Consider the following 14,784-nt stretch of genomic DNA (forward strand, 5'->3'; position numbering starts at 1 on the left):
TAGAATGATTTCTGTAAAAACTTAGAAGTTCATTACTGGGTTGTTGATTAATTGAACAAGCCGCTGTAAAATGTTGATTAAGTTTATTAACGTCTTTAAGATTATCTGGAATATGATTTTGTTTTCTGTTAAGTACATTAATCTTCCTAAGCTCATTCCACTTTTCTTTTACGTTGCAGTTTTGAAGTTTATTGTTTAAATAAATCTTTTTTTCACGTCTAATAGTAGAAGTAGTTAAGTTCCTAATCTGTTTGTAGTAATTCCAGTGTTCCGGATTCCTACTACGACGATATCTATTTAGAGCTTGGTTTCGCATTTTTTGCATAAGTCGTATATTGTCTGTAATCCAGGGGCAATATGGTTTTTGCTTATTTGTACAAGTTCTTAAGGGGCATGCTTATCAAAAATACCGAGTAATGTATTTGTAAGAAATGTCACTTTTTCATCAATATCATTAATTAAATATAGGTTGTGCAAGGATGCACCCTCAAGATCCCGTTGAAACTCTTCTAAATTAATGCGACTTAATGCTCTGTATGTAAATGAAACATTATTTGGCGGACGCTTATCAAACTTAATTTTACAGCATGTGAGAAAGTGGTCGGAGATATTGATATCTAAGTTCTCCACATCAAAAACACCATCAAAACTTGAACATATTAAATCAATTAAAGTAGATGTTCTGTCAGTCACACGAGTTGGTTCATTAACTAACTGTTTTATGTCAAAAGACTCAAATATATTATTAAGTTGGGAAGTGTAAGAGAAGTTAACGTCTAATTGGTCTATATTAAAATCACCCAAAAACACAATTTTACCCGACTGAGCGTAAAACTGTGGTAAAAGATCCTCGAAATAATCCAAGAATTCTCTATGACTTGAGCCTGGCGGCCTGTAAATAATTCCCATTATTAATACATTATGATTTTGGGTGATTTTTATCCAAATATGCTCAATGAAGGGCTTACATTCTTGTAAGATTACGGAGAAATGTAAGCCATTTTTTATATAAATACCAACTCCTCCAGCATTCAGCAAACGATCTTGTCTAATGTTTTCCCATTTAGGTGTACTTGAAAAAGTCTGTCACTTAGCATTTGGTTGATCAACCTGTTGAACGAACGGCACGGTACCATCTGGTATATTTTATATAAAAGACCCTCCTTCCACACTGTGTCGTAGGCGCAGGTCAAGTCTATGAAAGCTGCTACTGTTTTAAGTTTCTTTTGGAATCCGTTCTCAATAAATGTTGTTAAGGAGAGGACTTGGTCACCACAGCTTCTTCCCGGCATGAATCCAGCTTGTTCTTGAGGAATATTTGACTTTGTAAAGTAAAATAGTCTCGTTTGGATTATCCTCTCGAATATCTTGTAGCAGACGCTTAAAAGAGCGATTGGTCTGTAGCTCTCAGGTAGTGCAGGGTCTTTCCCAGGTTTAGATATTGCGATGATCTTACTCTTTTTGAAGGATTTTGGAAACTTCTGCTTAGTCAAGATTTGATTGTAAAATTCAAGATTTTGATGGTGTTATTATACGATGACGTTTTTATTGATCATCTTGGTCATTAGAGGATCCAGAGTCATTCATCTAAGTTATATTCACGTTCAGCAACTCGAAAAACCCAAGAGTAATCCGTAGTAATCCAAGAGTAATCAAAATAACTATACTATGCTATTCAATTTTTTTTAGTTATTTAAAAATATAGCTCAATTTATATCTGACAATGTTGTTCCCTTATTTATTTCAAGATTAATTTACTATATTCTATTTTGATGGTGTTATTATGTGATGACGTTTTTATTGATCATCTTTGCATCCGCTTGCATCAATTTGGTACAGAAAACTCTCGAAACTCCAGAAGAAATCTGAAGAGATCTGGCTTCCCCCCGTCAGTTCTGAAATTTGTAAATTTGTTCTTTCACGTCCACTTCATGTAATATTCAATAAATCTCTTGCTTCAGGTACCTTTCCAGATTTCTGGAAAGCGAGTTATCTTACGCCTATCTATAAGTCTGGTAACAGAGCTGATATATCCAACTATAGACCAGTATACAGTCTTAATTCCATTCCAAAATTATTCGAGAAAATAATATCGGCTTATTAAGATCAAAATTAGGTTTGACAGTAATAGAAGAACAGTTTGGGTTTCTTAGCAAAAAATCTGCAGAATTAAATTTATTTACTTTTGCTAACTATCTGTCGGACGTCTTCAATGGGGGCGGGGAGGTTCATGCGATTTACACAGACTTTTCCAAGGCATTCGACAGGGTAAATCACAAAATCTTGCTCAACAAACTAGAAACTGCTGGTATTTAGGGAACACTATTGGAATGGCTAGCCAGTTATCTGACAGAAAGATGTCAAACTGTAAAGGTAAATAATTACATGTCTAAAAATATTCCAAATCCCTCTGAAGTACCGCAAGGGTCCCACCTGTGATCCTTATTATTTGTATTATTTGTCAATGGTATTTTGGACTCTTTTAGATATGCTGAATTCTTGTGTTTTGCATGACCTGAAATGCTACCTTAAAATTTCCTCCCCAGACGACTGTCTTAAACTTCTGTCAGATCTGGCCAGACTTGATAAGTGGTGTGAGGTCAACGCCATGGATCTAAACATTACTAAGTACAACTCCATAACGTTTACTAAAAAACTTAATAAAATTAATTTTGAATACAGTATTAAAGGGACACCATTGTCCCAAGTTTCATCTATTAGGGACCATGGAGTCATAATGGACTCCACACTCTCTTTTGTCAATCACATTGACATCATAGTTTCTAGAGCACTTAGGATGCTTGGATTCATTAAGCGAATCACACATGACTTTAGAAGTATTAATGCTATTAGATTGCTGTACTGTAGTCTTGTCAGGCCTTTGTTGGAATATTGTTCTTCAGTTTGGAGCCCCCATTATACTTCACACATTCACAGAATTGAGGAGGTGCAGAGAAAGTGCCTTAGGTACCTAGCATATAAATCCAATATACCTCGTGTAAATGAGTTTTCGTATGATTTTGCATTATTGCAAGATACATTTTCCCTGCCTACTTTGACAGTGAGGAGGGATCAGGCAGATCTCAAAATATTTTTTAAACTCATTAATAGCATGATTCATTGTCCTTCACTGATTTCCACAATGTTGTTAGCAGTTCCAATTAGAAACACCAGATCAGTTAACGTATTTCATCAATAATTTAGGAGAACCAATGTTGGCCTTAATTCTTATATACCTAGAGTGTCACGAATGGCTAACTGTTATGCTGATAGTTTGGATTTTTTTAATGAAAGCTTTAGTAAATTTGTGAGCCTGTTAAAGCAAATTGTGATATAAATTTTTCAATGTGATGGTGTAGCCATATTGTAATAACGTGTAACTAATGATTTTGTACCTGTCAGTTTCATATATTAATGTTGTATTTTTTTTATTATTTTAATTTTAACTTTATTTTTCTAAGCACTTTTTAGATTGTATTTAGACTGTTTTTATATTAAGATTTTATTATTTGACTAATTGTCTTGAGGTTTTTAAACTGTAATTTCTATTAGAAGTAGGCAAGGCCCGTTAATAAATAAATAAAATAAAATAATATTACGTGCCTTAGGCACCAGGTACTCCGGTGTCTATTCTGATGGGGTGTTCCTGTTTAGGAATCTCAAAAAGTTATGAGTAGTCCATCTGCATCAATGTAGTAAAAAAAGTCAAAAAAGTCTCTCCTGTAAAATTATCTGTAAAATGAGATAAAAGGTTTTCATACTAAGCCATCGATATAAGAGTAAAAACCAAACGATCAACATACATTTTGCCGAAAATCTTTCACAGGGCCAATTTATAACGGTCCCTGCATAGTATTTTAAATTTTGATCCTACCCAAAAGCATATTAGCAATCATTTTAATGTCACATCACTTATATTCAGCTTTGGGTGTCTCACGTATAAAATAAGTTAAGTTTAATGTCAAAAAACTCCACTTTAATCGACGCCTTAATACCTGTGTAGGCTCAAGGCTATGCATGATAAAGAGGGACGTGTTCCTGAATGTAATTTAGGGCTCAGAACACATCCCTTAATCCCAGATTTAATGCAAAAAGTTACAAAACTTGTTAAAGTCAGATTTATTACTTTTTTTGGAGTATAATAGTATATTGATTCAATAAGGTTTACACTAAAAATGTCTTAGAACAAAAATAAATCAGTTTTTGCATCGTTTAAATAAGATAACTAGCAAATAATATTAGTTATTTTAATCTTGACCAAATTCTTATTTAAAGAATGTTTGAGTGTACACGAAATTCAGAAATTAATAAATTACACTGGCAAAAATTTAAAACAATCTGTTGACTTTGATTTTCAGCAAATTTTATAGGTATTCAGGTATGTCGTATTTAAAACTGTAATTAGTTTTTCTTTATCATGTCAAGTTTTTTACCACACAATCTAGCCTTGATCATAGGAAGCGGCAATATTGCTCCCTTATTGGATAAATTGCTAGGTTACATTAGCATCAACTGCATTTTTTACATAGCCACCTTGCTAATTTTTCACAAATCTTGGTAGTCAGTGATGACTAGGGTGAACACTTCTATCAAAAATTTAAAGGTTATGGAAGTACACAGTATCTTTTATGTTTACCTAACAGTGTTATCTTTTTTTTTAAGCACCATGTATTAAATTGTATCAAAAAGCTAGAAAAATGCGGTGTTTTATTTTTAAAAGTACGTTTCACCAATTTTAAAATTCTGATAAAATTTAGGGTGATACATTATGCAAAAATACACGTTATAAATTTTTTTCGTGAACACGAATGTCGTAGTTATTTTTTTATACTAACTTAAAATTTTAAAATCGTCCTAAAATTTAAATTTCCCTCCAAAAATTAAAAAAACATTTTTTTCGGACAGAACTTTTTGAAACCTACAACTTTTTTATTTAAAGTTTTTCGCTAGCTCTCGATGCGGCTGAGATAAAAAATAAAAACATAAAAAGCCTAATTAGGCTCTAGGTGGGTCACGTGACCACCTAGGGGACTAAAAATTTCAGAAAGTGAGTTTATTTATACAGTGCTAGTCAAAAGTCCGTACCCCCGCTCGTATCTTTTGAACGGTTATACCTATAATAGTGAAATTTGGAGGGAGGAAATAAACGGATGTAGACGTCTTAACTAGTCATGACAGGTGACGTAATAGTGACAGATGACTTTACAGCGCCACTGTGACAGATAATTTTAAATGGGATCTTATGGCAATTAATACCTCGTTTGAAAAGTATTGAAAATACCTATTCAGTCATACTAATTTTGTTTGAGTTTAAGCGAATTTTGATGAATAAATGAAATAATATAAAATTGTAGCTTCGCACTTAATTAATGAAAATTCTAAATTCCGCCTATGATTACTTGTCAAAAAGGTTGATGTTGTATAAACTACTAGATAATTGAAAAACGTCAACTTTTTTGACAAAAAAACCATAGGCGGACATTTGAATTTTTATTAATTAAATGCGAAACTACAATATTATATTTATTTAATTTGTTCACCAAAATAAAAATCAACTTAAACCCAAAAAAATTAGTATGACTGAATAGGTATTTTGAATACCTTTCAAACGAGGTATCACTTGCCATAAGGTCCCATTTAAAATTATCGGTCACAGTGCCTCTGTAACGTCATCTGTCACTGTTACGTCACCTCTCATGACTAGTTAAGAAGCTTACGACCGTTTATTTCCTCCCTCCAAATTTCACTAATTATAGGTATAACCGTTCAAAAGATAAGAGGGGGGGTACGGACTTTTGACTAGCACTGTATGTGCCAAACCTATATGGAATTCGAAGTGAGTTGTAGGCACTTTTCATCATCTTACCCGGCTAGGCCCTTTAATAAATTATGAAAAATTAAAAAGTAATACCAGGCACACTAATTAAAAAAATATATATTTACGTTATTTTGGGGTAATGACACACCTTGTATATACAATACAGCATTATATACAATACATAAAATAATGCCATTTTTAATGTGCATAATTACGTCAAAACACCATTAAATAGGGTACTCTACACGTTAAAAACCAAAATATAATTTTGTGGCGTCTTTTCATTGAAAAAATCTGTCGGGTCTCTACGGCGTAATATTTAAAATATATGATTTTGGTTAAGGTTGTCTAAATGAGTTATGATTATGGTCTTAGTAAATGGGCTGAAAGTTATTTACTGCGACTTTTTGCAGCATCCACTAAAAGATCTTACTTGTAGTCTGTGCCCCAGCAGACTTTATTTCATTTTCCACACGAAAACGAGGTTTCTTTTAAATGGAAAGCTACGGCTATATTTTATACTTCGCCGTATTTATCATTATCAACTCATTTATGGTTAAACTGATAATTTTTGGGCTGACTTATATGGCTTTTATTACTTACTAAAACATGAAATTATTGCTTAGTTGGAGTCTAGACATAAAAATCGTTTCAAAATTGTCGCAAGTCATTTTTATTTTTGTGGTTTTATTTTCTCTATACAATAGAAACTATTAGTATATACAGGGTTGGGATAAAATCAAACAAAATCGATGTTCACGAGATTTGTGTTAATAATAATTCCGTATTTTGTTGCATTTCATATAAAGACAGATTAAATAACATAGTTATAATATTAAGCTGTTATAGGTCCCCCTCTGGCAATATTAATACTTTTTTAGAAAATCTTGAGTCCGTTTTAAATTTTGTTTTTAAATCTAATACCTATATTATTGTATGCGGTGATTTTAATATTGATACAAGATATTTAAATTATGATGTTATCAAACTACAAAATGTCCTTTCTTCTTTTAATGTAAATTTTAATCTCGTAAAATTGCCCACTAGGGTCACGGATACCAGCATTACGACGATTGATAACGTCTTTGTTAATTTTTCAAACTCTTCTGCTACTTGTGTAAACGACAATACTGTGTCCGACCATCGAACTGTACTGATTGAGTTTGATTTTGGGGCGGGTAAGTCGAATGTTTTCTATCAAAAAAGTAATTTTAATGACATTGCTATAAATAAATTTATAAATGACATCTCAAGTGAGGACTGGAATCAAATATATGGTATCCTAGATACAAATATTGCTTTTAATACCTTCTTTAATATTTTCAACGAAAACTTTTCGTTTATAAATTTGCAAAAGTCTGTGTGTTATTGCGTCGCCGCTCCTGCAATACCTAGAGCAGATGTATCGATGGATTCTTATGTAGTTTTGTCTTCTGAATCCAAATCTGAAATCGTCATTTCGATATCTCTAACCGTCTTCGAGATAATCGACGTCAAAGTCTAAAATGTGACGTCACAATCCGGTTATCTCATACCACGCACTAAACGTCAGCTGAAATCTTTGATTAGGAAGTAGGCTACTTTTTTTAACCTGAATTTGTTAAGCAAAGCAAATGTTATTATTTACATTTGAGTTTGACACTTCGTGAATGTCAAACTAACTTTTAAATTATTTAGCTATTAATAAAATATAAATGACATTTTATAGTGAATTTAATTATTATATAAAATAATATGTGTAATAAATGTGTAAAAATACAATTTGAGTGTATTTTGAAAGCAATAATATATATTATACTATATTAATAATGAATCAGTGCACGATTATAAAACTATAAATACAATTATGTAAATACGGTTGCGTGAAGCGTGGCGCAAGCCGTGGAATTTACTAGAAGTAAAGTTCATCAGTAAAAAGTATCTTTATCATCTATGTATTATTTATTTTACAATATTGGAAAATTGTTATTTAAAATGTGGTTTGGAATAAAAAAGTATGTTCTGATATATGAAATTACATCCTTCTAATGGAAAAAAATATTTGACGAATTTTCTCAAATTATGGACACCAACATCATTTTCATTTAGGTGTAAGTCTTGTATTTTTAATTTGACGAAGAAAAGTTATTTTTCATAAAAATCTCTTCTCGGTCTAAGATTTATGATGCAACCATCGTGAATAAAATTTTATTAATTTTATACGAGGTATGTAAAAAAATATGAATTTCGAGTATCTTTATAGTTCACAACATTTAAATTAGAATGATATACTTGCACAATAAAACATAATTTTTAATTCTAAACAGCTTTTCGTAATAGCAATTTTCTATATTATGAATTTAAATACGTATATAAACAAAGTTTTCGTTATGATAATGCTCGCATTTTCAGCTTGTTATGTATCATTTTAACATAAATTTTCCTATTATAAATAAAAAGTCCAAATTAAATAGTAATAAATGGGTTAATAATGAGGTGAGACAATCAAGTTATCAATTGAAAAATTTGCATGCATTATCTAGGGCATTTCCAGAGTTGCGTGATTATTATAGACATAAAAAAGAGAGCATCAAAAGCTTCTAAATTTAACCAAAAAATGCCATTACCAAGATATAATAAACACCTCAGATAATCCTTCTAAAAGTGCTTGGAAAATTATATCTGATTTTTCAAAAGGTAAAAAAAATGAGAGTAACATAACACTTTCAAACGGGGATAACTTAATTACAGATTCATTAGAAATAGCCAATAAATTTAGCCTATTTTTTAAAAATGCCCCATTGGATGCAATTGCGACCATTCCAAACAAACCTGATAATACATATATTTGTAACAACACTGTTTTGGATGACCACTTTCTTCTACATCCGTACACTTCAATAGAATTAAACAAATTATTAAACCAAAAACTAAAAAACAAAAAATCTCAGGGCTTTGATAAAATCCCTGGGTTTTTAATAAAAAAGGTTGTTTCTTTTACAATATCGCTATTAATATATTTAGTTAATTTATCATTTTAAAATGGCAATTTTCCAGATTGTATAAAAACGGGAAAGGTGTTACCAATTCATAAAAAAGGTGACCCAAAGCAAGTAAATAATTACCGTCCAATAACAATTTCTTCGGTATTTTCAAAAATTTTTGAATACAGTTATTTACAAAGACTTAACTCATTTTTACAGACGAATAAAGTGATTGTTAGTAACCAACATGGTTTCCAGTCCACAAAATCTACCCATACAGCAATGCATTCCTTTTATGATACTCTCACATCTTTAATAGATACTGGAGAGAGTCCTGTTGGGATATTTTGTGATCTTAGCAAGGCTTTCGACTGTGTCAATCACGAAATTTTATTTTGTAAATTAAAAAATATCGGCATTCAAGGACGTGCGTTAAATTGGTTAACATCATATTTAACCGCACGTCGTCAATACGTCAGCTTAACAGAAAAAGAAAAATTATCAAATGCGATGCATAAATCCAACTATCTCGATATTGACATAGGTGTACCAATTTTAGGACCTGTTCTCTTTCTTATTTATGTAAACGATGTTGTCTCGGTTAACTCGGATGGACATTTCACGATATTTGCAGACGACATAAATGTAATAGTCAATGGACCTGATACTTCTTTGAAGTCCAAATGTAACAGCTTACTGTCAGATCTTTACAACTGGTTTTGTAATAATTATTTATTGTTGACCACCCAAAAAACTCTTTTCATGCAGTTTCATAATAGGCAACGATGTATTAACCCAATTAACTTAAATATAAATAATAATGATATTGAACTTGTTTCATCATTAAAGTTCTTAGGACTTCATTTAGATGAATGTCTTAATTGGAGGAAGCATTGTGATACACTGGCCGCAAAGTTAAACTCAGTAACGTTTTTCTTTCGAAATTTAAAACAAGTATTAACGGAGAAACAATTAATAATGCTTTATTGTGCCCAAGCCGAATCTCGTTTGAGATACGGGATTTGTTTTTGGGGATCAAGTTGCCATATCAATGAAGTCTTTTTTGCACAAAAAAGAACAATACGGACTATTGCTGGTATCCCTCATAAAACAAGTTGTAGGCAATACTTTCAAAATTTCAAAATATTTCCATTGGCCTGTATTCATATTCTGGAGACTTGTATATATATATATATATATATATATATATATATATATATATATATATATATATATATATATATATATATATATATATATATATATATATTTCTTAACCTCGAAAATTTTAAAACCAATGGGCAAATACATAACATGCATACTAGATATAAAGATACCTTGCGTGTCCCAATGTGTAGGGGAAATATATATTGCAGGTCCCCGAGTATAATGGGACAAAGACTCTATAATAGATTACCAACGCATATAAAATTGTGTAAAAGCCTTACAAGCTTTAAACTAAATTTAAAGGAATTTCTGATGACACACATTTTTTATTCCGTTGAAGAATTTCTTCAATTTTAAATGTATTTTCATTGTTAGTTTGTGTAGTGAAATTGTTTATTTGTTTGTTGTATTTACTTAATGTATTACTTTTGACTAATTCTATACAGACTCTGTCTGTCTAAAAGAAAATAAAGTATTTATTTATTTATTTATTTATTTAAAGTATAGAACCAAATGAAAATTGGAAACAAAACTTCATGAAATTTCACATGCCAGTACAACGACACATCAGACCCCATATTTTTTGTTACTACTGTACTTCCCATTTCACCGGAAGAACCCTCAACTTACATAATTTACATAGGACATCCTTTATAATTGTGAATATTTTAAAAGAACTTGTTATTTCTAATTTATACAACATAATATAACAGTTGATAGTGTTTATCTACTTAAGACATGAGTTATTAGTCAGGCCAATATTAGAGTAGGGAAGTAGAAGAAATAGGAGAAGTAAAGATCTAGGAGAAAATGGATATATCAGACCGAAGAAGTAGGAAGGAATTGAAACAAATGAACACGATGAACTACCCCAGACAATTGAAACACCATTCGAAAATAATATTTCAACCAACTAAGATAGCTATTCACCCTGGCCTAGCTTAGTCTCCCAAGGTGTGTGTTCGCCTCGTCTTAATCTTAAATATGAACCATGAAAATTCGAAATGGAAGCAAACAAAACAGCATTTTAACCAATCATGTTTATTGTTCATAAAGATATATAATCAAAATGTGACTTATTAAATGCATTAACAAACATATTCAAATTATTGCCAAAAACTAACAATTTTTAAATTACACTTATGGCTTATCGATTCGATGGTAACTTCTTGATGTCGAATGATACTGCTGTAGACTTCTTGTAGATCTGGGTAGATGTTCGGCCTCAGATCCCTGCAGCTAAAGATGTTCGTCGTTGCAGTCTTGATAGCATGGTCTTCATTCTTGTCAGCCTCAGTTCCATCACCGGTGAGGATGGCTTGAAGCTCCCGAATGGAGAAAGGTTGATTTTGTTCTCAAAAACTAGAAGATATATTGCGTATAAGTGACAATCAAGAAGTTAATAACCAAAATATACATTTGCCAAATAGTATTCAAAAACTAGTAGATGGCAAGGGTAAATTAAATGGAATTAAGATAAGGTTAAATGGTTAAATAATTTGATTACTAAAAGCATATCAATAGAGAGAATGTAAAATATGAAACATGTGCTTTTCGACATGAACGGTAAGGTATAAAAAAGTTATTATAAAAAATTAATACAGGTTTAGAAAATTTTGTACAGTGATGTTACAAACTACCCGCCCCAAGAGAATAAGTGTTGATGGATAAATAAAGCTATTATTCAAATTTCATGCCCTTTTTAAGGAATAAGTCTTCTCCTTCCACTTAGTGTCAGCAAGCGATAAAGTGTCACTGCTATATCAGCGAAACACACAACACGGACCATGAAATTTGAAATAACGACTATGGAACACAAGATTAGATCAGATGCTAGAATGTAAGATTATGAAGTATGTTCTATATATCTAAATTTCAAAAATATTTATTAGTTTTATCAGGTTTTGAAAAAAAAATAAATGCGTTTAAAAATAATTCGAACGAAATTTTGCGCCTACGCCCTTAAAAAGCATTAAAGTATTATACATTTTTGTAATCAGTATTTCAAAACCTTTTAAATAAGGTATCACATGATGTACTTTCCCATTAAAAAAAATCAAAGTTGTGCCTGTCACTTGAAGAGGGATCGCGTAAAGTTGGGGCATCACTATATTTCTCAGTTGCTGTTTGTCTTGTCAGAATGTTCATGCCTCTGATGAAAATAGGTGGATAGGACGCGGGAAGCCTCATGCATAGCCTAGATCACCTGATTTTAACCCTATCGACTATTCAGTATAAGATCAATTGGAAGAAACACTTTATCTTTAGAACTAATAATTGGCAAAGTTATTAATTCTTGTACTTAATATTATTAAAAATGATCCCTTAAGAGTGTTACCTTTGGTTGTCGTTAGTTTCTGTTCATTTTATTTGTTTAAAGTTTTTTATGTAAGTATGTAATCGTATGCAATTGTTATTTACTTATTTATTTTTAATTATTTTTAATGTATTATGTATTTTCGTTTCGGGCACTTTAAACTTTATCAAAATTCTGAAAACTCAATAAAACGACATGAATCACTAAACAAATATTATACAGGTCGATGTTTTACTATTATTCAAAACAACTTTTGAACCTACTTTTTGCAATTGTTGAAATTCTGGAAATTGTCTAAAATGTTCTATTATTTACTTAAGAGCTTAGGCTCAAAATTTCGAGCCATTGCTTGTTAAATGCATTCATTTTTTTCGAATCCTGAGAAAACCAATAAATATTTTTGAAAAATTTTAACGCAGAATGAAAGATTACATTATTACCGAGGGCAGAAAGTCTCTCAGAATAAACAAGAAGTTTCTTTTGAATGAGATATTTAAAATTAGAATAACGTAGTCTTTCATTATGAGTTTTAATTTTTCAAAAGTTTTATTAGTTTTCTCAGGATTCGATAAAAAGAATGAATGCATTTAAAAAACATTGGTCCCGAAATTTTACTTTAACTTTTTTAACTTAACTTTACTTTGTAACTTTTTTTGTGTGCACTATTGTATATAGGTAAGTGAGGTTCAATCAACCTATTTTTGACCCTAGAATCTGTGGTATAATTTATGACCAATCTTTTCGGGACACCCTGTATAATTGATCACATTCCAGTTAATGGAAAGATAAGTTTATTAAAGGGAACGGCTTCTAACTAATACACAAGTAGAAAAAAAAACAGAAATGTATGACTTATGCCTTTCATGTACATTAAATACAGCACTTTCAAAGTTGCCATTTTTATTGCAGGCCGAAACAGCATTAATGTATGACGCAGTTCACTTGTTCGCCAAAGCCCTTCACGACTTGGACACCAGCCAGCAAATTGATATCAAGCCGCTCAGTTGCGATGCAGTAGATTTTTGGCCTCACGGATACAGCCTCATTAATTACATGAAAGTGGTAAGTGGTTAGTTTTTGTAGTTTTAGGTGAAACACGATCGTTTCCGGGTGCCAGATTGCATTCGGACCGTACGCGGACTGTATTTTTACCGGCATTATTAGCGGTAATCCTCACTCTGTCGACGCTCTTTTAAAGAGATTGAGAGTGGTGGTGGTTAAGCCTTGTATTTATAAAGAGAAAATATAATAGAAAGTTGGTATTATCGTTAAGCTGATTCGTTGTTGGCTCTCACATTTTTCACATATCTGGAAATAAACTATTAATTCTAAAATCTATTATTTTGGTAGGGCAGCAAAGTATGTTAAATTTGCAGTCACTCGAGCGTTATGGGGACCTATTGGGTTGGGATTATTAGGTCCTAACACCAAAATAAAGTTAAGGAAAATTTTCCATTTTAGTGGGGACTTTCCATTTTTTAATTTAATTTTACATTTCCAACTTTCGTTTTTTCCGGGTATAGCGCCATCTATCCACAATTCGAAAAAATGCCTTGCATAAAAGTTGCTTATTTTTTCGTAAAGAATCCAAATCTGCAATAAAAATTTGGGGATCCCATTTAAGATTTTAAAGTACCTAACCCCCACCCCACCCCCACCACATACAGGAGTGAGTAGAAAATTGTCACACAAATGTATAGTTTAGCATAGATTATTGGGGTCTATTTGTGTAGCGATTTCACCGTGCCATAAAATAAGTGCTAAGGAGATGGCAGATTTGTGGGGTTTAGTCTAGTCAGTTGTTTCCCTAAGTTTTCAAGACCAGCAGATTTACTTCGGGTTCGCGTGGAGAAGTTTGAGGAATAGCCATTGATCACCAGCCATCGTGGTGTACAATAGAAGAAGAGGATTGGCAGCTATAAGAGAACTTTCTTATACCATTTTTTTAAGTTTTACTTCCATAGACTTTCAGCTTACCCGATAATCAATAGGCTTTCAAATATGTTCTCTTTTTTTATTTTAATTGTTTAATTTTGTATGTTTTTGATTTGGGATAATTTAACCTGTACTTAATCAAGTCGTCTACTTATTATTTTAACCTTACTTAATTGGATAAAGTTTTTACCACCTCTTTATGGGATGTTATTTTGATCCAAAGCGTTGGTTAATAGTTACAGTCCACAAAGGTCATCGGGATCACATTTTATTTAACAACAAATTAGGAATTTAACCCCAGTTTGTTCAACGTGCATTGATTTATTTTAGTTCTGATTAAGCTTCTTCTTCTTCTTCGTCTAGATATTCACGTACACTTCTGTACATAAGCGTATTTTATTCTTCCTTTCCATTGTTTTTTATTGTACGCTACTTGTAGCCAATTTTTCCCGGCAGTACGTCTCAGATCATCTGTCCATCTCTAGTCCTGTCGCCAGGTTGGGTACAACGGCCTTCTTAATTCAGATGGACTTACTCAAGTTTTTTTTATGTATTTTGGCCCGTAGAACACGAATTTTTTGGGT

General features: G+C 31.8%; 1 protein-coding gene across 2 annotated transcripts in view; it reads left to right on the forward strand.

The window, feature by feature from the left end:
- The window catches only part of LOC114349529 (glutamate receptor ionotropic, kainate 2), a 599,640-nt gene that overhangs the window by 448,937 nt on the left and 135,919 nt on the right, over window positions 1-14,784 (forward strand). For both annotated transcript variants that reach the window (XM_050643108.1, XM_050643113.1), the window contains exon 9: window positions 13,175-13,327. In XM_050643108.1, the coding sequence (XP_050499065.1) occupies window positions 13,175-13,327 (153 nt within the window). The remainder of the gene's footprint in view (window positions 1-13,174; window positions 13,328-14,784) is intronic.

This window comes from Diabrotica virgifera, chromosome 1 (genome assembly GCF_917563875.1).
Source record: "Diabrotica virgifera virgifera chromosome 1, PGI_DIABVI_V3a".
Classification (NCBI taxonomy): domain Eukaryota; kingdom Metazoa; phylum Arthropoda; class Insecta; order Coleoptera; family Chrysomelidae; genus Diabrotica; species Diabrotica virgifera.